The sequence below is a fragment of the Nomascus leucogenys genome, chromosome X (assembly GCF_006542625.1).
Source record: "Nomascus leucogenys isolate Asia chromosome X, Asia_NLE_v1, whole genome shotgun sequence".
NCBI classification, from domain to species: domain Eukaryota; kingdom Metazoa; phylum Chordata; class Mammalia; order Primates; family Hylobatidae; genus Nomascus; species Nomascus leucogenys.
The window spans coordinates 106,532,481-106,558,116 of record NC_044406.1 but is presented as its reverse complement, the minus strand read 5'-3'; the positions used below and the strand labels follow the sequence as shown (position 1 = coordinate 106,558,116).

The window sequence follows — 25,636 nt, the reverse complement described above, 5'->3', positions numbered from 1 at the left end:
TGAACCTGCGAAAAATGCAGATCTCTACTCCCTAGCCCAAGAGATTCTGATTCAATTGGTCTGCATGGGCCCCTGCAATCTGAATTTTCTTTTTATAAACTAACCTTTGATTGAAAAAGTAATAAATGTTGAATCCACCTGAGGGGAAAGAATCCATGGGGGGTGGGGGGAGTCTAATTCAGGTGGACTAGCAACTAGCTGGAGAATTAACACACAGTAAAATATGCTTAGCAATAAAACCAGAAGGATCATAATGTGTCATCTGGAGATTCTGCACTGTCAAAGCAGTCACTTTAAATACAAATTACTAATGTATAGAACTGTGAAAAAGTTTCAGCTTATTTAGAACTCTGCTGTTTTAGACTCTGATTAAATGTGTTAACAATCCATGAGAATTTAAATTTTCAAAACAGACAAATTAGGGAGAAGTTATTAGATTAAAAGAAGACTTACCATACAAATCATTTAAATATTGTGATCTCAGGTACTTAAAATATAACTCAATTTGCATAATTCTAAGTCACGCGAAGCTTTTCGGGAGCATCTTTATTTTGCCAAATGAGATATCTTTGTACAGTGAGGTGCATTATCATGGCATGTTAGCTACTCTACCTGAGCTAGCATGTGGTATCATTGTTCTAAGAGACATACGCACATATGCCTCTGTAAAGATGTGCTAGTCTGTACAGGCTGAACTGTAAAGTTTTAAAAAAACTAAAACCAGGCTGGGCACGGTGGCACATGCTTGTAATCACAGCACTTAGGGAGGCTGAGGTGGGAGGATAGCTTGAGGCCAGGAGTTCAAGACCAGCCTGGGCAACATGGTGAGACGCCATCTCTACAAAAAGTATATATATAAAAAATTAGCCAAGTATGGTGGTGCACGCCTCTGGTCCCAGCTACTCAAGAGGATGAGGTAAGAGGATCTCTTGAGCCCAGGAAGTTAAGGCTGCAGTGAACCATGATCACCCACCCCACTGGGCTCCAGCCTGGGCCACAAAGCAAGACTGTCTCAAATAAATAAATAAATAAAATTTAAAAACTAAAAATGGCCAGGTGCGGTGGCTCACACTTGTAATCCCAGCATTTTGAGAGGCCGAAGCAGGCGGATCGCTTGAGCCCAGGAGTTTGAGACCAGCCTAGACAACATGACAAAGCCCTATCTCTACAAAAAAAAAAAAAAAAAAAAAAAAAAATTAGCCTGGCCCTGTGGCATGAGCCTGTAGTCCCAGTTATGTGGGAGGCTAAGGTGGAAGGATTTCTTGAGCCTAGGAGATGGAAGTTGCAGTGAGCTGAGCTCGCGCCACTTCACTCCAGCCTGGGTGACAGAGCGAGGCCCTGTCTCAAAAAAGAAAAAAAAAAACTGAAACAAAAACAACAACAAAAAAAACAGAAACAAAAAACCGAACACCAACAAAGAAAGACAAACTGGATTAAGAATTTTACTGTCCTCAAATATTCAAGGCATTTTATTTCAGGAGGGTTCAGAGGAGCTTTCTACTCTGAAGGCCTAAAAACCCAAGAGCTTCATTTGTTGTCTGAAGCTGAAAGAGACAGGGGAGGGTGGTTGCTGCTTCCCGGTACACCTCCTCTTACCTTAGATGGCAGGAAAAAGAGGCTTCTAAATGTGTTTCCCAAGCAACCCACAAGATGGAGTTGGTCCCCTGGATAGTGAGACAAGCCTTTCATTCTTGCACCCACTCCTCAGCTGCTGTATTGATACTATTAGGGCCCATACTAGCCTGAGTCTTCTTTCAGGAAAGAGAGCAAGAATTTCTGCCCCCTTTCCCAGGGAGTGGTTAGGAGAGTCAGTTAATTGAAAATCATTTCAGAGTTACTGTGGGATATTAGGAGATGGGGACAACAGGGATCATTCAAAACAATCAATATCCCAGAAACCTTCTTTAGGTCAGTGTGGCCTCAGATTCACATGTGAAGACTAATTTGAAAAGTCCAAAGAAATTTTGATTAACATGAATGCTCAGAAAACATAAGGAGCTCTGGATAATGGGATTTTGTAGTAAATAGTGAATTAGGCAGAAAGATTTTCAACAAGAGGTGAAAAAGTTTCTACCTCTTGTTTGAAAATGTTTCTAAAATCTAAGTTCATTCTAAAATATAAGTCCCTAACTTACTAAGTACATTTTTAAAATGGCACCTTGGCTGGGTACGGTGGCTCATGCCTGTAATCCCATCACTTTGGGAGGCCGAGGCAGGAAGATCATTTGAGGCCAGGCATTCGAGACCAGTCTGGGCAACATAGTGAGACCCCCATCTCTATAAGAAATTTTAAAATTAGCCAGGTGTGGTTGTGCACACCTGTAGTCCCAGCTACTTAGGAGGCTGAGGCAAGGGGGTTCCTTGAGCCCAGGAGGTCGAGGCTGGCTGCAATGAGCTAGGATCACAACACTGCTCTCCAGCCTGGGCAACATAGCAAAACTTTGTCTCCATAAAAAAATTAAGAATTAGCTAGGCGTAGTGGCTCAGGCCTGTAGTCCCAGCTACTCAGGAAGCTTAGGCAGGAGGATTGCCTGAGCCCAGGAGTTCGAGGCTAGAGTGAGCCTTGTTTGCACCACTGAATTCCAGACTGTGTGACAGAGTGAGATCCTGTCTCTAAACGAATAAATACATTTGAATCTTGATTTGCTGGATAAGACTTTTATAATACCACAAGGTTCTCACCTTCATTGGCTCCCTGTTGCTTCCTTGGCATGTCATTCAGAGCTCTCCATAGATGCCCTCAGCCTAGCCTCTCATTACCTCTCTTTTGCCAAAATTGTCAATTCACAGTCCCCTGAACACGACTTGGGCTTTTCTGCCTTGGGGCCATCATAACATTTTTTCCTCACATCTGGAATATCCTCCCTGCTCTCTCTGTCTCTCTCTGTCTCTCTCTAGGCGCTCTGTTCTATCCCAACTTAAAAACACAGCAGAAACATTTCTCAAATACTGAGGTCCACAGTGGTGTCTACATCTTTGAACTCCCTACCATAGATTCCTCCTATTCATGGTTGCTGGAAAACACTTATGTCCTGCTTTGTGGCATCTCTTGGGCTATATTCTCATTTAGTTTTGTTTATATAGGTCCTCAATCCTTTCTCTGAACCCTTGGGTCAGATGGGATTCAGAATTTAGACTTCTTATTTTAGAAAAATTATACAGTACATATACCACATATTATCTAACAACCAAGTAGAGCCTTGAGAAGCATCCCATAATCAAGCACCTCATGTTTCTATAATAAAACATGGATTTTTACACTAAGTGAGATAAAGATGATACTATAACCTCACATCAGTTCAAGATCAGGTTTTGCCACCAAGTTAGTTACATTCAAGAAAAAAAAAAAGCGCTTTTTGATTTTAAGAGCTTTGTGGATTTCAGGATTATGGAAAGGGATTGTGGACTGGTTTACCTAATTGTAGTATGAGCTCCTTTAGCCTGAGTGGTCTTGATCATACCCCATCCCACCTCCTGGCCTCCAAATTACAGATGGAACACAGTGCCGGCCAGAGTAGATGTCCAATTAATATTTACCTAATGACTAATTTTTTTAGCCTTTGTCCTAGATGTCTGGGACAGTGAGTGGGAATAGGCATAGGTGACAAGAGTCCAGCCTCAAAAAAGCCCTTGAATCTGACTTTGATATCTAATCATCTGTCTTTTTTTTTTCTTTCCACAAATGGAGGACAGCCAAAACAAAGCAAACTAGTTATTTGTTCAGGTAATGGGGAATCAAGATGGAGGTCCAAAGGTCTGAACATTACATGATTCCATGAAGCTCTTGAGGGGATACCACAGAGCTTACCTTTCTGAGGTCTCAGGCAATTGTTTAGAAGCAGCTGTCCATTTTAAGGAAACTGTTGGTATTCCCTTCTTTATTTTCAACCCCTCAGCTCTTCCGCAAATAAGACTTCTCACTCCGTCCTTGCAGAGAACTTCTTCTCTAGGGGGCAACAATGAAGTCCTTGTTGCTTGGAGGTCACTGTTCTACTACCACTGGCCACAAACACAGTGAGGTGTGGCTAAAAGAATGCAAGCTGTTATTCAGGGGACCTGAGGGCTAGTCCCAGACCTACCATTAACTTACCATAAGAGGGCATACATCCTTACAATTATCTATGCCTTCATTTTCCTGTCTATCAAATGGGAATGATATGAATTCCACCAAACTCCATAGTATTCCTGTGACCAAACTAGGGGGCAAGTGCTTCTTTAACTTAAAATGCTTTTGAAATAGAAGATTGTTTTAGCAACACTGGTGAGTTCATTAACTTGTCATCCAGGTAAGTGAATTCTTCCAGCCATGACTCAATATGTATTAGTTCCCTGCCTGCTGAGCTCTAATCCATCTTTTGAGCCCATATAAAAATGTCTCCTCCTCTATGAAACCTTAGCACTACCATTTATTTAGCAGCCTACCTTATGCAAATCACACTACATACTTCATCTCATATAATCCTCAAAGCAACCCTGTACGGCAGGCTCTATTATGATTCCCATTTTGTAGATGACGAAACCAAAGCACAGAGTGGTTAAGGAATTGGGCAAAGGGCGCAGAGTTTATAAGTAGCAGAGCCAGGAATATATTATATTCCTGGCTGCATGAATTATTCCCTGCTCCTATAGCACTTTGTTTTTACCTGGTCTGTGGTCCTTAACCCAGTCTGTCTCTCCCTTACTAGACTGTGAGCTCTTGGAGGACAGTAGCCACGTCTTCTTATTCATCTGACATAAAGCTAGTAGTGAACGTCAGAAAACTGAATGCACTGGAGTGGAATAGAATAGAATAGAATAGAATAGAATAGAATAGAATAGAATAGAATAGAATAGAGGAGAAGGGGAGATAACTGGATGAAGTAACTGGCTGGCCTGGGATTTCCAGTTCTGGAGTGCCTTGTCTTTCCAGACAATTCCACAAGACTTCCATCCACCTCTTCTGGTCACTGCCATCAGAGAGTTATTTGCCATGAGAGAATATGAGGAACAGGGAGTGTCTTTGCTTCCTGTCTTAAGACAAAGACTGCTATCATGATTCAGGAGACATTCTGCGAATACCTTTGGAAGCTGATGAATTGTTAAGTAAAAGGACTTACTTTCCCGTAAGAAGCTGCCTCCAAATTTCTCTCAACTCCACAAGTGGCCCAGAGTGCCAAAAGCACAGACTATTCATGGATTTTCTCCTAAAAAATAGAAGCCGTGGAACATATCAGAGGGGGAGACAAGATAGAACAAGGAAACTCTCTTAGCACGAAATAGAACACGTAATTATAGGATTTTCCAGCTCAAATCAGGTTAGAGTGGTTCAAAAGTTAAATGGCTGTAAAAATAATAATAATAACCACTAGAACAAAGTAATATTTACTGAGTACTTACTGTGTGCCAGGCGCTGTGCAAAGTTCTTTGAATGTATCATCCTGGTTAATTCTCACAAAAGCCCTATAAGGTAGTCACTACTGTAGTTCCTATTTTTACAATATAAGGAAATTGAGGTTTAGAGAGCTTAACCAGTTTGTTCAAGGTTACACAGACGTAGAAGAGCTGGGGTTGGAAGCTAGGCTACTGTGATAACTAAGTTTTAATCAGTATATTTTATGGCAACATATTTTAATTATATCCGAAATAAGACCAGGTGGGAGACAGGCATAGCTTGACTGTTGAATGAGGATGTTCTCAGTAGAGTCTTGGATATTACCCTCATGCACTGCAGCATCTATTTCCCAAGAGACATTGCTGTCTGAGTGGCCCTGCACAAGGAGTCCTGGAGATTTACATTCATTCCTTCCATTCCTTCTCTCATTCTTGGGGTCTGGGAAAACCACCCAGTCCCCCTACACTGCCCTACCAAGCTCCTGCCCAGCCCTTGGGTCTGTTAGATTCCCAAACCTAGGTGCAAGGCTTGGGGGTCTCAAATTGAAATAGATGTCCCTGTGAGCCAAAGTAAGGCTGCGGATGGAAACCCAGACCATTAGCGAGGCTAAAGAGAAAAGTAACTACATCACTGCACTTGTGTTAAGATTTATTGGTCCGTTCTCACCACTTTTTACTTCTTCCACTTTCATCCCCATCAACAGCTATCGGTTAGTGATCATTTTCATCTAAGACTAGCAGACTCAGTCCTCTAATGGCAGAGCTGAGAGGGCAGTGAGATCTGTTACACCAAGCCATAATCCCACCCACTTAGACAGGAAAATTGTTTTTAGGGTTTTACACTGCCATTTCTGTTCACCCTTTAATGAATGCTTTCTGTCCATAAATGAAGCAGGGATGGAAGAAGAGGTGAATAAGTGCTAACATAAATTGTAGTGGGTCAACCACAAATATAGGCTTTCAAAAAAAGATTTTTTTTAAATTTTTTTAGTGTGGGTTAAGGTGCTTCCTGATTTCTAAAGTACTTCCTGAGTTGGATTGGTATGCCAGATGCATCAAAATTGCTTTTGCAAACCTTTATCTTGTGATCTATACATCAAAGTGGAAGGTCTTTTTCAAAAAAAGATAAAGATAAAAATATAACGTGTGTTTTCATCATTATATGTCTCTTACTGACTCACCAGTCACATGCTAGGTAATAGATATTGTAATTGAAATAGGCAGGCTCTGAAAGCTATGGTTGACCTTTACTTTTAGTTTTCGGGCACATGAGTTTCTTCTTAGGTATGATTCATAGCTACAAGGGAAAACCAGCAAATGGTAGGAAAAATACTTTTATTGTACATGCTGTATTTGTGTAAGTAACAGCTGCATGTGGCTTTAGCACCAACACCCCAGTTTTTTCTTTTATCCTGAATCATATGAAGGGGCTGGAATGAGTGTGTGGTCAGCCTGACTGTCATCCCACATACTATGCATGCCATATTGCTTTGCAGCTCGGCTTTGGATCGTTCCTTGGAATCATCGGATCAAACCTTATTGAGAACAAAAGGCAGATGGTAAGTTTTCATCCCTTATAGAGTCAAGTTCTTCCTCTAAAAAAGCACAACATTTATGTGGATAAGTAACACATTTCTTAAGTTTGCGTGATTTGGTCATAAAAGGAACTGCTACTTTGCCTTTTCTCCTAAACCTCTAGGGAATGTGTTTTACTGTGACCCTGTGATATGGGATTGGTTCTCATCTTGCTTGATGCTCCCTCACTGGCCTAGCTAGATTCCTTATGCCAAAGGGATAGAATATTCTGGATCTTGCCCTTTGCTTTCCTCCTTACTCCCAAAGGAGTGCTCCAACCTATCCAATCAGGCTATGGTCCTCACCTGGAATGCTTTTGCTTACATTTCTGTTACTACAGCCCTGGATTATTGGTGGCCCTCACATCTTTCTCTCTGATACATAATCTTTTCGGCAAGTTTTCACAGAGAGTTCCTGCCTTTTAGGAGATTACAATATATCAGACTTTGATTGCATGAGCAAATGTACTTGTGGCACACACAAAAAAAGATAAAATAAAATTATAAAGCCATCCTAAAGTATCTCCATTACCCATAGTTCAAAGCTAAGCTTGTTGTAAGATTGAAAGGAAGGACAAGCATATAACAGAAGGTGAAGCTTCTATGTCTTAACAGGGGCCCACAAGGGCAAGCTGTTGTACTTTCCTGGTTCAATCTGAAAAGGCTTCCTCAAGGGTAAGGGTAGAAGATATAGACTGAATTGCAAGCATATTGCAGTTTTATAGAGTTGTAAATCAAGATGCCTGGTGAGTGGTCAGATGGTGATTGGGCTCCCCGTGTACAGTCTGTGTGGCACTGAAACTTTGACTATGGGGTCTATTTCACAGCAAGTTTAATCAGATAACGTAATAGCTCCAGGGACAGAGAACTCTAACCATATGTTTTCCCCCAGCGATGTGGGGAATCACCCTCAAGGGAGTTCTAATAGTCTTTTTCTTCCATTTCACCTGGACTGCCTCCTTGCCAGTTGTGTTTGCACTTTAGGCTTAAATTATTCAAAACAATGGGGAAATTTTAATTGTAGAGCTGATCATAGCATAGCTAATAATGTCAATTTCATGATATTGTTCATACATTATTTACCAATTCTCTGTAACACTATAAAGTGAGAATTATGGGGAGAGGTTTCTGAACAACTCCTAAAGGAGATATGTATTTCCTCCTAGCCTGTTGAGGTGGGAGAACCCTAGGGTAGCCTTGATTTTTTTTTTTCCGAGATGGAGTCTTGCTCTGTCGCCCAGGCTGGAGTGGAGTGGCACGATCTCAGCTCACTGCAACCTCCACCTCCCGGGTTCAAGCCACTCTCCTGCCTAAGCCTCCCGAGTAGCTGGGATTACAGGTGCACATCACCATGCCTGGCTAATTTTTTGTATTTTTAGTAGAGATGAGGTTTTGCCATGTTGGCCAGGCTGGTCTTGAGCTCCTGACCTCAAGTGATCCACCCGCCCCAGTCTCCCAAAGTACTGGGATTACAGGTGTGATCCACTGCACCCGGGGTGGCCTTGATTTTGATTTTCTCCTTCTCCCTGGAGAGCAGCTTGATGCCATGTGATCTCCCCCACTTTTCTTCCAAAAATCTCGGGGAAAAAAAGTGCTGATTCCATCTAGTTCTGAGGGTCAACACAGGCAGGCAGTGGGCTCAGGTAGCATCTATCCCTGCCCCTGGAAAAGCCTTGAAATTCCTATTTTCCCCCACACTGGGTTGTAGTAGCATCTTTGTAATAGTAGACAAATTATTAGGAAAATTTCTGTTATCTAACACAATTAGAGAATAGGGCAGCCTGGTTCTAGCAAACATTTGTCTTACTTGAAAGTTTTTATATGTACCATATTGGTTGTGCATGGTGGCTCACACTTGTAATTCCAGCACTTTGGGAGGCTGAGGCAGGAGGATTGCTGTTCTCAGGAGCTTGAGACCACTCTAGGCAACATAGGAGACCTGTCTCTAAAAAAATTTAAAAATTCAAAAAATATGTATCATACAAAGTTGATTCAGAGACTTCAATCCTTTGTAAAATGTCTTTGACCTGTAAGTCTTAAGTTGAATGTCCTGTTTCTTCAGTGTTGCAGAAGGTCATGTAGAGTTTTGCAGGACCTCAGAATCATCATTGCCTTCATCAGTGCCCACTATAGCATCAAGTAGCAGTGTGAGGGGGTAAAAAGAACACTGGATTAGGAGTTGGTGGACACCAGGCTTTTCCACAGACTAGATGGAGACCCTGGGCACACCACCTCCCCTCACTGTGCCTCCATTTCTACATAAATAAAATAGAGGATTGAACTACCAAATGTCAAAAGTCCAACAGTATTTCTGAGTCCAAGGATGGAAGGGCCATGCAGTCAAATTCCTTCATGGACAGCGTGCTAGATACCAGCAAGCCTCCTCTTCATTTGGTGCTCACAGAGTGAATTTCTTAGCTTTCCCTGAAAATGTAAAAATTGCTTCAGTTGCCCATTCTTTGCCTCCCCTGCCTACCTCCCTTCCACTCATCCTGCATGACCAAAAAGAGCATTCCCATGGGGTGGTAGGCTAGAGTTCTGCTTTGGCTGGAAGTCTCTTGGGGATCGCCTGGTCCCCAGAGGCAGCAAGTGTGGAAGGCTAACAGACGCTTTTGTTTTATTCCCCCCTACAGCTGGTGGCTTCTATCGTGTTTATCAGCTTTGGTGTGATTGCGGCTTTTTGTTGTGCCATAGTTGACGGGGTCTTTGCTGCCAGACACATTGTGAGTATTTTTTCGTCCTGAGTTAAAGTAAATATGCAATACAAAAAGGCCCCACTGAATGTGTGCTGGATGTTCAGTCCTTTGCTTAGTGCTATGAGGGTTACATGAAAGGGAGAAGACATAGTCCCTTTTCTCAAGGAGTTGGCAGTCAAGGTGAAGACACCAATGGACACACGGACATCTAGAGAATGGGGTCTAAGCTGGGGGAACAAACTCCAAGTGCCATAGTGTCTTATCTTGGATTCCAGAGGTCAGAGAAGGAATTCAGTGGTGGTAGGGCTGGAGCTATGCCTTTGACATGTGGGTAAGATTTGAGAAGGCAAAGGGTCAGGGGAATTCCTTAGAACTAGTGTTGGGGGTAACAGGGTAGACAGAGAGCACCAAGAAGCCACATGACTTATGGTCAATGCTGTCACCCAAACAGTCTATGAAATGGCATCTGAAGAAACAATTCCTGGGCAAGGGGAAAAACAAGGAATGCCAGAGAAAGGCCCTTTGCCTGATTTTCTTTCAGGACCAGGAATATAAATGTAGGCCCCTCTACCAGATCCATCCCTTCTGATTTTAGCTGAGATCAGCCATCTTTTTCATCATCTTTTTCTTCTTATAAAGTCAAATGACACATCAGTAACTTTAAACATCCATAATTCTACCACCCTAACTTGACAATTTTTATTGTTTTTGCATATTAGCTGCTGAGTATATACCTATTTTTGTAGCATAGTTGCAGTCAATCATAGCATGCATACTATTTTGTATTCAACAGAAGCCATCTTAATAACAATAATTCCTTGTTTTTGTGTAGTGCATTTAGCTTTTCAATGTGACTTCACATCTATTACCTCATTTGAGACCCACAGTAATCCTGTGATATATATAGGGCAGGCATTATTATCCCCATTTGACAAACAGTATTCACTCTGAGGCAGTCTCCATGGCAACATAGGCCTAGTGGCTAAGAAGCCTGCAGTAGATTTTGATGGCAGCATGAGCTAAAATGGCTTCCATTTCTCCCCTCTTCCTCTCACTCCTAATGTTGTTTAATAGCTTTATTGAGATATAATTCACATCCCATACAATTCACCCATTTAATGTGTATAATTCAATGATTTTTAATATATTTAGTATGTATCAGTTATTTATGTGCAACCATTACCACAGTCAATTTTAGATTTTCATCAACTTGAAAAGAAATCCCATAACATTTAGCTTTCACCTCCATATTCCCCCATTCTCCCCAGACCCAAGCAACCACTAATATACTTTCTTTGTGTAAGGTATCCCTATTCTAGACATTTCATATTAATGGAATCATATAATATATATATATTCTCTTGTCATTGGTTTCTTTCACTTAGTATAACGTTTTCAAGATTCGTTCATGTTGTAGCAAGTACTTCATTCCATTTTATGGACGAATAATATTCCGTTGTGTGGGTATACCACATTTTCTTTGTCCATTCACTAGTTGGTGTACATTTGAGTTGTTTCCACTTTTTGGTTATTATGAATAATTCTACTGTAAACATTTATGTACAGATTTATGCATGGATATATGTTTTCATTTTCATTTTCATTTTCTTTCTACCTAAGAGTATAATTGCTGGATCATATAGTAAGTATGTTTATTTGTTTGAGGAACTGCCAGAGTGTTTTCCAAAGTGGCTGCACTATTTTACATTCCCACCAGAGTGTTTGATGGGTTTAATTTTGCTACATACTCATCAACTCTCATTATTATTTGACTTTTGATTCCAGCCATCCTAGCGGGTATGAAGCAGTATCTCATTATGGTTTTGATTTGCATTTTCCTGACATTCCAATGTTTTTGATCATTGGCTCCAGTCAAAGGCAATGAGCAAAAATTCAAATTATATTTACTGGAAGTTTCCTCTAATGACCACTACTTGCCTCTGAGTCCAGGCCCTCTGTACCTCCTGCTGCTGGTGACCTGCAGTACAGCATTTGACTCAAGTATTTGGGGGTAAGACTGGATGAATATTTAAGAAAATCTTTCTGCTTGTACTGTACCTGCCCTAAGACATTGGCTAGTCCTCATTGACACCCAGAGAGTTTTGAGGAAGGAGGCTTTATTAATCTATGATAGTATCTGTTGGCCAACTTAAATGAAAAGCACATTTGGACCCTAGCACAGCTTGGATGGGTGAGAGCCAGCTGTCCTATTGTTGAGGCCCTTTAACATCATCTTTCCCTGTTCCTTTGGCTTGGGTGAATCTGAACTTCCTCTCAAGACCTCCCACCTTCTCACTCACCCCTCTCTATGTGTCTTGTGCCATTTCTCTTTTGTCTCATATTTCTTTCCTTTCCCCTCTCCCTAGTATAGCCATTAACTAGCTTGGAAAATCACTTTACCTTCTTGTACCATAGTTTCCTTTTCTTCCAAAGGGATATAGTAGTAACCTACCTTTCAGGGTTAGCATGAACATGAAATTAAATAATGGGAATGGACATGCCCTAAGAGGGCCTGGCATAGAGCAGACACTCAACATAAAACAATTTCCTTTTCTACCCCTTCATGCCATAGTTGGTAGCCCTTCAGATTACAGAGGTTGCCAAGCCCTGGCTGAGTGACCTTTTCTTGCTTCCCAATTGCCTTGTTCTTGTTCCTCTTCTGGGCCTCAATGAAGAGTATCAGCCAGAGGCAGCAAATGGGCAACTATCACACGTCTGTCTTCATTTAGGGCACTTAGTGGCTGAATGCTTTTTGCAAAACCAGGAGGTGAGAAGGGCTATGACCAGCACATTAAGTCTCCTCTTCAGCAGGATAATTATGATAGCTATTCTGCCACTACCCAGACACCAAACGTGGACAATAAGCCCTTCCAGGTGTGAGCATGAACACCCTCATTCCTTTCCAGCTAGACTCCAAGCTAAGCTAACAGGGCAAGGTACTTTTAGAATATTGAGCAGGCAGGAGTTTCATGTAGAAGTAGCTAGCTGATGGAAAGTCCTAGAACCTTAATGGGGAGGCCGGCTAGAAGGCAGGAGGCATTTGAGTGCCAAGTACAAGAGATGATAAATCACATGTGTGAGGAAAAGCAGCCACTGAGATGATCGGAAATGGTGAAAGAAGTGGGGGCAGAAGGGAAGGAGACAATACATAAATTCCCTCTGCCTGGGTACTTCTTCCAAACCCCAAGGTCAATTTGCATAAGTTGTTTGTCCCGTCCTAAGGTGCCTTTGGCAGAAGCCCCCTACCACTCAGGGGAGGTTTAGCATCAGTCCGGAAAGTGAACAGCAGCTCCTGCCTGGAAGCTTCCAGGCAGCCCTGGCTTGTGTCTATTGGTTCTACCCCAACCCCCATGCATGAGAGTTCTCTCTCATCAGGAAGCTGGCCAAGCCAGCAGAGTAAATCGACTGTCCTTGAGCCCCATGTTAGTTTTCTGAGGCTTGAACAGTGTTTTTGGAGTTCACTGACTTTATCTAATCTATGTAGTTGGGTGAAAATGGCTCACAGTTCAATTGAGTTAAAATCTACAGCAGCCTCAGGAGCTTCCCCTCCTCCTGAGGCTTACTTCCTGAGCTCTTCCTTCTGAAAATGATGCAGAAATGACAGCAAGAGGTACAAGTCAGCCAGCCATAGTCCTGTCCCCAGGTGATAATGAAACCTCATTGTTGGACTTGAGCTCTCTCCACTTGAAAGTGTCATTTCATAATAACCTGGAGTTTTGCTTCTTGTTCCCTGGGGACTGTTTACAAGAAGACAAAGGCTGGAAGTAAAAGAAAACCAGAGAGGAAATTTCAAGAAGCCCATTTCTCAATCAGTTTCATAATTTCTCATTAACCAAGCAGTCTAATAGAAAGTAATTTTTAAAGTATTTTTGTCTAATCTTCACTCAGTCTCCCTAGACAGGTGACTTTCAGAAATTAACCCAATCTACTGCTTGCCTGCTTCTGTGTGTGTGTGTGTGTTCAAACCTTTTATTACCAAGTACAACACTTGCTGTTTTATTTTCCAAAGCCAAAACCCCTTTGGTTTGGTGTTTCCCTTTTCAGGATCTGAAACCACTCTACGCTAACCGGTGCCATTATGTTCCCAAGACATCACAGAAGGAAGCTGAGGAGGTGAGCCAGAATGAGGCTGCATGTCTTTACCTCCTGGGAAAGTCCCCTGTTCTGCCTGAAACACCCTTTCTTTTACTCCTTTTCATGGGCCTAAGGTTTATTTCTAGGTATGTATAGCTGATTTGTTCAGTGGGTCAGAGCACATTGCTAATCAGGCCATGGTCATAGGTTGGAGCCTCATGAGGCCTAATCAGTTTTACTTTGTTCTGTGGCCACAGGCTGACCCTCTGACCCCAGCCAGGAGCCTCCCCGTATGTAGCTTTGATCCTCAGGGAGACGGATGAGAGTACAGAGGCTACAGGACATGACCCTCCCCCATCTCTGTGGATGATGGTTCAGTTGCCTGAACTCAGTGCTCAGTTGGAATAAAAGTGGGAGCCCCACCAGGGCACTAAGGCCTGAACTACGGAGGCAGAGCCTGAGTTCCACACATAGGATGAGTCTGGAAGCCCAATGAGGGTAACTGAGAAGCCAGATCCACCTCTATGCTCTGGGGAGGCTGGGACTGTCAGCCTGGTCCCCCTCATAACACCTCCAAGAGGCCAGCCTAATAATGCTTGAGCATGCACAGATGAGTCTCTCTTCTGCCCCAAACAGCTCTCCTTATGTTCCATGTTGCCTCAAGCAGAGCTAGATGCAATGCGTAGTGAGGCAAAGTATGACTCCAGGTCATTTTTGGAGTGCTTTCATTTCAGTACACAATAATCCCTTCCCAACCCAGGGATTTCTCCATATGAAACTGTACCTAGGTTTCCAGGAATCTTGACAATTTTGTACTCTATTAACCTCACATTGAAAGTCAATCATTCCCAAATAGTTAGAAAAATGGTAAACTTTCAGTTGGGAAGAGAAAAGGAAGGCAAGTGGATGTAAAATGGCCACTGCATTGCACAGCTTCAGGGGAAGCCATTTTACATAAAATACAATGTGAATGGGTGCCCTTGGAGTAAGGCAAAGCAGTCCTGCTCCAAAGGCACCATGGCAAATACTTTGATTATGTCTCTGCTTGACTCCTTTTTCTTTTAACAACCATAAATTTACTATTTCTCTCACTGTTCTCAGGTTAGATAGGAGGAATAGAAATGCATATATGATAACAGCTTATCTGAAAGGCAGTGAGCATTTGCATGAAGGACCCAATATAGAAAAAAATGCCCATTTGCTATGAATATTCTCTATAACAAAGTAAGACAAATTTAGCAGCACTTCATTGCATCTGGATGGGGGAGAGAGCTGGACAATTTCTTGCTAACAAGAGATGGTAAATGAAATTCTTTTCCATTTTTAAAACCTTTTTGCTAACTCAAAATGTGTAAAATGTCATTGCTGTTCTCTAGATTTTGTTGTGATAGCTTTCTTGTGTTAATTTGGTGACTGTAAAAATATTAATAATGACTTCCGTAGGTTCACTTGTAACCCTGGTCCCCCTAACCCTATTTTTCCTATATAAGGTCATAAGTTCCTCAACCAAAAATTCTCCTTCCACGAGGGTTATGAGGAACCTTACCCAGGCAGCTAGAGAGGTACTATTGTACTTCAGAGTGCATGCGGCGGCCCCTCTGTCTTCCTTCCCACCTTACCTGCTTTCCTCCTGTACCCTGATTTTGCCTGCCCTCATATGCTCATTTCCTCCAGTCCATTTGCTCTTCCGTCTGTCCTTCCATCTGTCCTTCCTTCTCTCCATCTCCACCATTCAGGGATGGGGCACTGAGGGCTGTGGCTGAGGCTGGACATGAGCCCAGCTACACAGTGACTTGCCTCATGCACAAGTTCAGCCAGCTCCCTGTCCAGCCCCATCCCTCCCACACATTGGGTGTTCATTTCAAAGCCATCCTTACTGTCTCTGTCAGTCACTAACTCGCATTTCCAATCCCAGAGGGTCCTGCTTCCTATCCAATGCCAGCTCATCTCCTCACTGTTGTATACCGTCAGGTTAACTGCCCTCACCTCAGCCGTGAATTCTGCACACCTCGCATCCGGGGCAACACCTGCTTCTGCTGTGACCTCTACAACTGTGGCAAGTAAGTGTTGAGGCCCAGACACAGGAATAACAGTCTGACCACAATGGACACTAGAAGGGCTGAGGTTAAGGAAGGGTGCATTGTGGGAATTAGGGAAGTGGAAGACATTGATCTGTTAACAGATTTTGGCTAACAGACATTACTTGCCTTCTCTGTGCCAGGCATCATGCTAGGTACTTTCACATACTTGATCTCATTTAATTCTTACTTAGGATGTATGCAGAGTCATCCTCATTTTATAGATGAAGAGAGTGAAGTTCGGAGGAAACAGACAACTAGCCTAAGGTTACACAGAACTTGAAAATAATATGTATAGGATTCAAACTCAGCTCTGTCTATATCCAAGTTTAACAATGTTCAATGAATAGTTACTGAGTACCTTCTTGGTGCCTGGCTCTGTTCTAGACACTGAAGGTTCAGCAGCCAACAAAACAGAAGTCCTTTCCCCTGTGGAGCTTATATTCTAGTAGGGGAGACAGTCAACAAATACAAAAATATCTAATATAATGCCAGGTGGTGATCAGAGCTCTGAATAAAAATGAAGCAGGAGAGGTAGATAGTGATGAGGGGGGTGTGTGTGTGTGTGCACGTGCACATGCATGCACACTCTATGTTAGATAGAGTAGCCAGGGAAGGCCTCTTTGAGCAGGTGACATTTGTGCAGACCTGAATGTACTTGGGGGTGGGTGGGCAACCCAGGTAGATACCTGGAGAAAGAGTGCTTCAAGCAGAGGGAATAGCAAGTGCAAAGGTTCTGAGGCAGGAGCAGTTTTGGTGCTGGTTCTGCTACAGCCACTCTGGCTCTGTGCACTCCAAATTGCTAAAACATCCTTTATTCTTTCTTTCAAAATATATTTAGGTGCTAGGAATACAGAGATTGCCACTGAACAGCTCATAGACTAGTAAAGAGGATGGACATGTGAACAATCGATTGCAATATAATGTGATAAGTGCGGTGGGGATCAGTGGATGTGGTGGGGACTCTGGAGGCCCAATGAATGAAAGTCAGAGTTTGCCGGGAGGGAGCAGTGTCAAAGAGTAGGTGATACGGGAGCTGAGACTTACAGAATAAGTAGGGAATTAGGAGGCAAACCAAAAGAAGATAAAGGTGGGAAGGATATTCCTGGAAGTTGTGAAGAGGTAGTGGGTGGAGGTAGTTACAGAAGGTGTGGTAGGAGGTAAGACAGAGGTGTAGCCAGAGATCAGATGATAGAGAGCTCACTGGCCATAGGAATGACTTCAGACTTGACCCTGTAGGCAATTGGGGGCCATTGAAGGGTACAGCATGGAAGATGGACTTGAGTGGTTGAGGAATGGAGGCAGCTAGGAGGCCACTGCAAGAGTGCAGGCCATAGAGAATGGAGCCTAGATCAAGTTGGAGACAATGCAAAGCAGGGAATCATTTTAAGAGCAATTTAGAAGGTAGAATCAATAGGGATGTGTGAGTAGGTGATGTGCACAGTGAGTGAACACCTCTCCATGCAGGGTATGTCGACCAATGTTTGTCACGCATGTATTTCCTTCAGAATCTTAGTGAAAGCGAACTGAGGGCCACAGGAGGCAGGGAGTAAGGGGAGGAACCTGCAGAGTGGGGCTGGATGGAGCTAGATTCAGAGGCAGCAGGTGGATGCAGCCCTCTCATCACTCACATTCCCTACTGTTGGTATTTTGGGGTCAGTTACTCTGGTTTAAGATTAAGACTTGCCAGACTAGAGGCAGGGAGGAGAAGGCAGAGACCATACACCAGCCCTTTACCTTCTTTTCTTGTGCCAGTCTTGTTTCATTGGCAGTGGAGGAAGAGAAATTTACAGATTCGAATGAGGTTTAGGGATTGTCTGGGGAGTTCAATTATTTATGTTGTAATAATAACCATCACTTGTAAAGGACTTCCCTCCTTAGCAGCAATGATGGAGAGCTGGCTATAACTGTACTTCCTCAGCCCATCCTCACAAAAATGATCAAAGAAATGTAACACGGGTCCTAGGGGAATTGGGGTTATTTTACTATCTTTCCTCTTGCCTCCCCTCATCCTTCCTTCCCCGATCTGTCTTTCCCTTTGTTTTTATCTCCTCCCTCTTCTCTCCCTCCTCCTACCATCCTTCTCCATTTTCCTTGGTGCTCTCCTCTCCTCTCTTTTCCCATTTCATGGCCTCCTAGGGTGGTGCTGGGAGCTGGCCAGAACTGGGCCTGAGATCTCAAGGAGAGAGGAGGCCCACTGAGAGGGTTGAGAAGTGATTCCTTGCAGACACACCTTTCTCTCTGTGACAGTGTGTTTCTGAAAAAGGTTTGAATACACAAAATCCTACTTTAAATTCCATTTGGCTGAGCCCTCAGATGAATTGTTTTTGAAAGTGGAGGCTCAAGTCCATTCCATGTTCCTGTCAATCTGAACTTCATAAAAATCGACTTCCTTACTTTCTTAAAGCAAGTTATACCAGAATAGTCTTCAAGGAATTTTATGAGGAGCTGTGCTAAACTACGCACTCCCTAAGGGCAGGGAGCATGACTTAATCTTATCTATACTTCCCTGGCCCCAGCACAGGGCTGGGCATGAGTAAAGAGCTGATGAAAAGGGAGTGATATTTGTTGAAAAGGAACAAAAAGAAGAACTCCCTTTTCACTGGGGAAAATAAAATATTGGACTAGGCAACTGAGAGGGGTCATGGGAACAGTCCTACTAAAGATCTTCAAGGCTAGAAATGTCTTTCACCTACCTAGTGCCTGGAAGCCAGCCCCGGACATCTCTCAAAGCCCTTTCCCAAGTCTGTAGTGCTAAGATTCCAAGGGCAGAGCCACTAGAAAAGGACTTCCTTAGCTTTTCCTGAGGAAACGGTCCCACCAGGCCATAAACCCAGGCTGAGCCTGAAGAGGCAAGGGTCCCACAATAGAGGAAAATGCTTTTTCTTGACCTGGGGCTTTTTCCAGCCAGAGCCAAAGAGACCTAAACTCAAGGCCTAAATATAGCTAGCAATAAGCATTCTGAGGCTTGGAGACTTTAATTTTGCCAAATGTGTGTTTGTCTTCCTCACACGAAGCCTATTTTTAATCAATTGCCAGCTCCTCCAGTCCATTTCCTGGAAAGGAGGCCAAGAAAAAAAAAAGTGGGAACAAAAACATCAGGCAGTCATTTGTACAGTGCTACAGAAACAGAGTCTCTACTGTCCCCTCGAACCCACAGGCCTTCTTTGACGTCAGGGGTGTTGAGGTTTTAATACCAAACATAGATTATTCTATTTAGCCTCATGCAGGAATGTGGCTTTCTCTAGGACACAGCTCCTCAGCAGTTGCCTTTCAGCGTACTTCAGGCTTTCACCTACTCACTCATCTTTGGAAAGGTCAAGTCAATATCACTGGTTTTCAGCGTGTGACCTAAAGGAAATGAAGTGATTTGTGAACAGCATCAGCTGGTAATAAAATGAAAGAAGATAGCCTACTTCCATTCACTCTTTTCTTTGACAAACTTTTCTTGAGCTCCTACTGTGTCCTGGGGCTGTTCTAAAAGAATGGGCATCAATAAGACACAGCTTTGCCCTTAAGGAACTGAATTTGCCAGGGGGATTGCAGGGAGGGGGACTTAAACGTATATGCAGAATGCATACAGCAGGAGAGAGACACATAGAGGCTGGCCATTGCCACTGCCCGTCCACCAAGAATTGGTGAGTGCTCCAGGCCCTTATGGAAGAGCAGAAGGATGCCTTCCTGCCTTATCTAAGATCTTCTGCTGCCTACTTTGTTAAGTAGGAGACTGAAACACAGAGAACTTATCCGTTTCTCTAGGTCCACCCAGAATGTTGAGAGCAAGGGGGTAAAAGCCCACACTGGGTAATCAATCTCATGATCAATACAGTGATTAGTCTTTGCACTCAGTTACTCATTCACAGAGTATTTATTGATGACCTTTAATGTTTCTACCACTGTGCTAGGCAGTGAGAGAGACACAAAGGAATGTTAAGAGACGACCCTTGCCCTCAAGAGGTTGCGATTTTGACAGAGACATCATGTCGGCCTTGGCCTTGATTGTAACATTAGCACCAGCACAGTATTTAGCACTGATATGCTACCAATACATATTAGATTAAATAAATAACTGATTATTGATATATACAAAGTGCCAAACTAAGAGGAATAGACTATGGGAGTCCAAGGAAAAAGCTAATGAACGGGTAGTGGCGTCTTTAAAGAAGGCACTATTGAAGCTTTGAGCAGTGAGAGAGATTAGGATAGGCAGAGAACAGAAAGCAATACCTTCAATGCAGGGGGAGAAATCTGAGCAAAGGTTTGGAATTAGTACCCAGCATAGCCAGTGTGGGGCTTCTGTGGACTCCAGCCTGGCTGGAGTGTGTACTCCATTTTGGGGCTGGACTTTGACAGACTGAGGAATTTGAACATTCCCTTGAAGGTACTGGGGAGCCACAGAAGGGTTTCGATTAAGTGAATGAGATATTATTAAAAGTGTTTTAGGAAGAGTAATCAGGCAGCAGTAGGGTCTGGCAGGACAGCTTTACAGTGATGGAGGCATGAGGATGGGAGCAGTGGGAATGCAAAAGGTGCAATTTCAGAGGAAGCTCTGCCCAGAGACTGAACCAAATGGAATCCTGAATCTCAAGCAGAAAAAAAAAAACACATTAATTTGCTAAACCCGAACCATATCTAAGAATTAGCTTTCTTTTCCTTCACGGTTCAGTGAAAAAAAAAAATTTAAATGGCTGCTGGAACCACTCAAACTGAAACCAAGTATATAATATCTAAAATTATTGAATATTTTTTAAAAAACTACTATCCTATTCCCATATTGTGGTTGTGGTTTGTGCCTACAAAGTCTTAATACTGGCCAGGCACAGTGGCTCACGGCTGTAATCCCAGGACTTTGGGAGCCTGAAATGGGAGGATAGATTGAGCCTAGGAGTTCGAGGCCAGCCTGGGCAACATGTCAAAACCGCATCTCTACAAAAAATTAGCTGGGCATGGCGGTGTGAGCCTGCAGTCCCACTTACTTGGGAGGCTGAGTTTGGAGGATCACTTGAGTCAAGGAGATTGAGGCTGCAGTGAGCCATGACCATACCACTGCACTCCAGCCTGGGTGACAGAGCAAGACCCTGTCAAAAAAAGACAAACAAACAAACAAAAAAAAAACAAAAAAAAAAAGAAAGAAAGAAAAGGAAAGAAAAGAAAAGAAGGAAAAAAAAAGAGAAAAATCCCAACCAAACAAACAAAAAACAAAATAAAGTGTTAATACCTTTAAGAACAGGGTTCAAAGGTTTGAATTGTGTTGCCAGAGGCTGGCTCTTAGAAGGAACAAAATGTAGCTACATATTTTAGTGGGGGCTTTTATTATATGTTGGAGTACTGCTTTCATGCCTGCTGGCATTACATCCCCCAGGCTCAGAGAAGTTAAGTAAAGTAAGTAATCTAAGAGTAAGAAAGTAAGTTGCTAGAGTCAGCATCTGGTGACAGAGCATAGATGACAGAGCCAGGATTCGAACACAGTCTGACTTCAGAGCCAGCTATGGCATACTGCCTGCCTATATATACTACTAGTCCACGCTTGGTGTTTTAGGAGGCAGGCAAACATAATTTGGGGGATGTCAGAAGTTGACTCCCAAGCCACAAAGGTGCTCCTACAGTTCCACACTCACCCATACACACAGGTCTGTCATTTTCAGAGAATAGTCCTTGTACAGCTGTCCCTTTTGGGGGGCAGTAAATAATCTGTGCAACCTCCCTGCCCTATCCCCAGGGCCTAGTACAATGCCAGCTAGTAGGAGACAATGTATGCTCATGCATGAGCTCTTGAGATATGCTCCTGAAAATACTGAAATCCAATTCAAACTCTTGATTAATTGAAACCCCTTAAAATTCCACTATGGGCCAAGTGTGGTGGCTCACACCTGGAATCCCAGCACTTTGGGAGGCTGATGTGGGAGTATCACTTGATGCCAAGAGTTCAAGACCAGCCTGGCCAACATAGTAAGACTCTGTCTCTACAAAAAATATTTTTTAAAAAAATTCCACTATGGAAGCTTACTATTAAAAAGAGTGGGTCTCAAACATTGATGAGCTTGTTAACACAGATTCCTGACCCCATCCCCAGAGATTCTACCAGATTCAGTAGGACTGGGGCTGGGCCTAGGAATCTGCATGTTTAACCATCTCTCTTCCTCAAAGATACATGCACAGATACACGCAGAGACACCCAAAGGCACACACAAATAACGCACTGATACAAACAGGCAGGCACACATAGGCACAAACACAGATGATTCTGATGCAGTCTGCCCTGTAACCACACTGACTTCACCTCCTTAGAGAAACACTGACTTTAAAGAATCTGAAGATAAATTCATCTGTAAAGTTTAAGTCTTTTCATATGTGAATAATCCCTCTCTGATTCATTTTGGAGATCAACCTTTGATTGTTTTTCTTTTTTCTTTTTTGCATTCTTATAGCAGGGGAGTCACATGTAATAATCATCCTAATGCCAGGGCATTTCGTTGTGACTTTAAGAACCATAGTGTTTTAGATTCATGATGAACTCCAGTGGCCAAGTTGTAAACTGGTTTGTGACATCCAGGAGGACAGGAACTTTCATTTAATTAATTCCACAGGTATTTATGTAACACCAACTGTGTGTCAAGCACAGCAGTGAGCAAAATGAACCAGTTCCTGCCCTCATGGAGCTCACGTTCAAGTTGGGGAGGCAGGCAATAACACAGTAGACACATCAGTAAGATATTTTCATATAGGAATGAATGCTACAGAGAAATTAGAAAAGGATGATGTATTGCTTAGCTCGGGCTGCCATAACATGATATCATAGACCAGGTGGCTTAAACAATAGAAATGTACTTATTTCTCACAATTCTGGAGGCTGGAAGTCTAAGATCAGAGTGCCAACATGGTCGAGCTCTGGTGAGGGCTCTCTACCTGGCTTGTGCCACTTCCCCTCTGTGCTCACAGTGACCTTTCCTTTCACATTCAAGTAGGGAGGGAGGGAAAGAAAGGCGGGGTGGGGGGGCGTGGAGTAGGGAAGTCAGGGGAGAATGCAGGAAGAAGAGGAGGAGGAGGAGGAGGAGGAGAGCTTCCTTTTCTTATAAAGCCACCAATCCTATCCGATTAGGACCCCACCCTTGTGGCCTCATTTAACTTTAATTATCTTCTAAAAGCCCTATCTAAAAATACGGTCACATTGGGGGATAGGGCTTTAGCACATGAATTTGGAGGGACAAAATTCATTCCATAGCGGATAATGTGATAGAGAGCGACAGGGCTGGGAAGGGGTGTCTTTGGACAGAGTGGTCAAGAAAGGCCTCCCCACGGAGGCGACTTTCAGGTTTTGTGTAGCAACTCAGCTTTAGTTCTTTACCAGCACATTGGTTTTTGTTTATCTGTTTGTTTTTTTGTTTGTTTCGTTTTGAGAGGGCACACACTGAAGTCTTTGAAGCCTGAATTCAGGTCCCAGTTCTACCACTTATGACTTGGGCAAGTTCTTTAACTTCTCTGTGCTTCACTTTCTTCGTCTGTAAAATGGGCATGATGATAGTCCCTATTTGATAGAATACTGTAAGGATTTGCAGAACTTTCTGCAATGATGGAAATGTTCTGTAATCTGCTCTGTCCAGTATAGTAAACACTAGCCACAAGTGACTATTGAGCACCTGAAATGTGGCTGGTGAGACTTACCAACTGAATTTTTCTTTTTACTTAATTTTACTTAATTTAAATTTAAATAGCCACGTGTGGCTAGTAGCTACCACATTAAACAGCACAGATTTAATGAATTCACATACGTAAAATGCTTAGCACTGTGCCTGGTACATAGCAAATGTCAATAAGTGCTATCTAGGATTAGTGTTAGTGATGGTTACAAGTATTTTTCTGGCAGGTAGGAGGTTTTTTTCGGGGAGTGGGGATAAGCAATCACACTTTGATTTATTATAGTACATGGCTATGATGTCTCTTACTGTAGCTCCCCACCTGCCCACCTGTCTTTTCACTGAGCTGTATGGTAGCCCAATCCCAGGGTTGGGGAGGGGGCCGGGGAGGACAGCCTGCTCCCTGGGGACTGACTGGAGCATGCTCCTCCCTGTCCAGCCGGGTGGAGATCACTGGTGGGTACTACGAATACATCGATGTCAGCAGTTGCCAAGATATCATCCACCTCTACCACCTGCTCTGGTCTGCCACCATCCTCAACATTGTTGGCCTGTTCCTGGGCATCATCACTGCCGCTGTCCTTGGAGGCTTTAAGGACATGGTAAGGAAAGAATTGACTTTGCATTTCACAGTGGCCCCTGTTGGGGATAGGGGGAAGGCTAGGCAGTTGGAGGAAATGCAGACACATGTTTTGAAGGGAAGAATCAGAAGCAATTGCTTCAAGGATGTAGCTGCCTTCAATGTCTCAAGTTGAAGGAGCCAGGTAATGTCATCAGTCTGCAAATATTTCTTTTTATACACAAATTACCTGTGTTCTGGAGGCACCTTCTGGGGGTGGGGAGTGAAAGGAGGAAGGGGTGTTCTCAGTTCCCCCATTGCACTATGTAAACATAGTCTTTTATAGCCCCACCCCACACTTTCAGTAAAATTTTTTGGGAATAGTTTTCCCCTAACAAACTTTGGGAGAGATGGAAGGAAAGGTTATTTTAGCTATAGGTAGGATTAATGCTAGTCTTCCCCTCCCCAGGTATTTCATCCTGAAGTTTCTTCAGAAAGAGCATCTGGGCTTTTTTCTGTTTGCATTCGCAGAGCCAGCTCTAGGCTAAGTTGCTTGCCAGGTCTTGCCTTCAACTTGGACCTCAACCTCAGCCTCCCCACTTTCCATTCTTTCCTTCCAAATCTTTTCCATTTTTGTATGTGTGTCTGCAAAGGCACAGCAGGACTCAGCATTCAGTAGGTACTCCATATAGTAGGCTTCTTTTTTTCCTTTCCTTCTAAGGCATTTCTAAGCATTTATTTGCTTATTTGATAAACCTAGATCTCTAATTATGGAGATAATAGCTTTGAGTTATGGTTATCAACCTGGCTTCATATAAGAATCACCTGCCCAGCATGGTGGCTCATGCTTGTAATCTGAGCCCTTTGGGAGGCCAAGACAGGAGGATTGACTAAGCCCAGGGGTTTGAGACTAGGCTGAGCAACAGCCCCTGTCTCTATTAAGAAAAAACAACTTTTTTTTAATTAGCTGGGTGTAGTGGCATACCTGTAGTCCCAGCTACTTGGGAGGCTGAAGTGGGAGGATCACTTGAGCCCAGGAGGTTGAGGTTGCAGTAAGCCATGATCGCACCACTGCACTCCAGCCTGGGTGACAGAGTGAGACCCTGTCTCTAAAAAAAAAAAAAAAAAAAAAAAAGACAAAGAAAAAATGCTTGGGCTCCTTCTCTAAAGATTCTGATTTAATTGGTCTAAATTGAAGCCCAGGCATCAGGGTTTTTTTTGTTTGTTTTTTGTTTTTCTTTTAAGCTCCCAGGTAATTCTGATCTGCAGCCATGATTGAATACCACTGTTTTAAAAATGAACGTTCCACATCTGTTTATGGAATTATTTTGTGCCTAAGAGGGACTTTCCTTTGACCCCAAAAATTAGCCCCTAGGCCCTTGGCTGTTTCTGTCAGATTTTGGGGTCCCTGAAGAACAGAAACCTGAAAGGCAGTTTGTAATTTGATCCTGGACTGTCAAAAGGATGAATGTTGGAAAGTGAAAGGTGGGGTAGGACAAGGGAAAAGAAAGAAACTGTCGTTTTGGATTGCAAGTCTCCAGCAGTACTGGGCTGACTGGAAGTATTAAGTGTTCCTGCTAGTGACTCTAAGTCAAGAGAAATCCTTTCCTGCCCATCTGCACTCTGTCTTTCTTCTTCTTTCTTTTTTTTT

At 43.0% G+C, this 25,636-nt stretch overlaps 1 protein-coding gene across 1 annotated transcript in view; it reads left to right on the top strand.

Annotated features, from left to right (window-relative positions):
• TMEM255A (transmembrane protein 255A) overlaps positions 1-25,636 on the top strand; it is a 52,654-nt gene that overhangs the window by 9,717 nt on the left and 17,301 nt on the right. The window contains exons 3-8 of the mRNA XM_003262272.3: positions 6,867-6,929; positions 9,578-9,667; positions 13,685-13,753; positions 15,205-15,276; positions 15,686-15,774; positions 23,866-24,028. Coding sequence (XP_003262320.1) covers positions 6,867-6,929; positions 9,578-9,667; positions 13,685-13,753; positions 15,205-15,276; positions 15,686-15,774; positions 23,866-24,028 — 546 coding nt within the window. The remainder of the gene's footprint in view (positions 1-6,866; positions 6,930-9,577; positions 9,668-13,684; positions 13,754-15,204; positions 15,277-15,685; positions 15,775-23,865; positions 24,029-25,636) is intronic.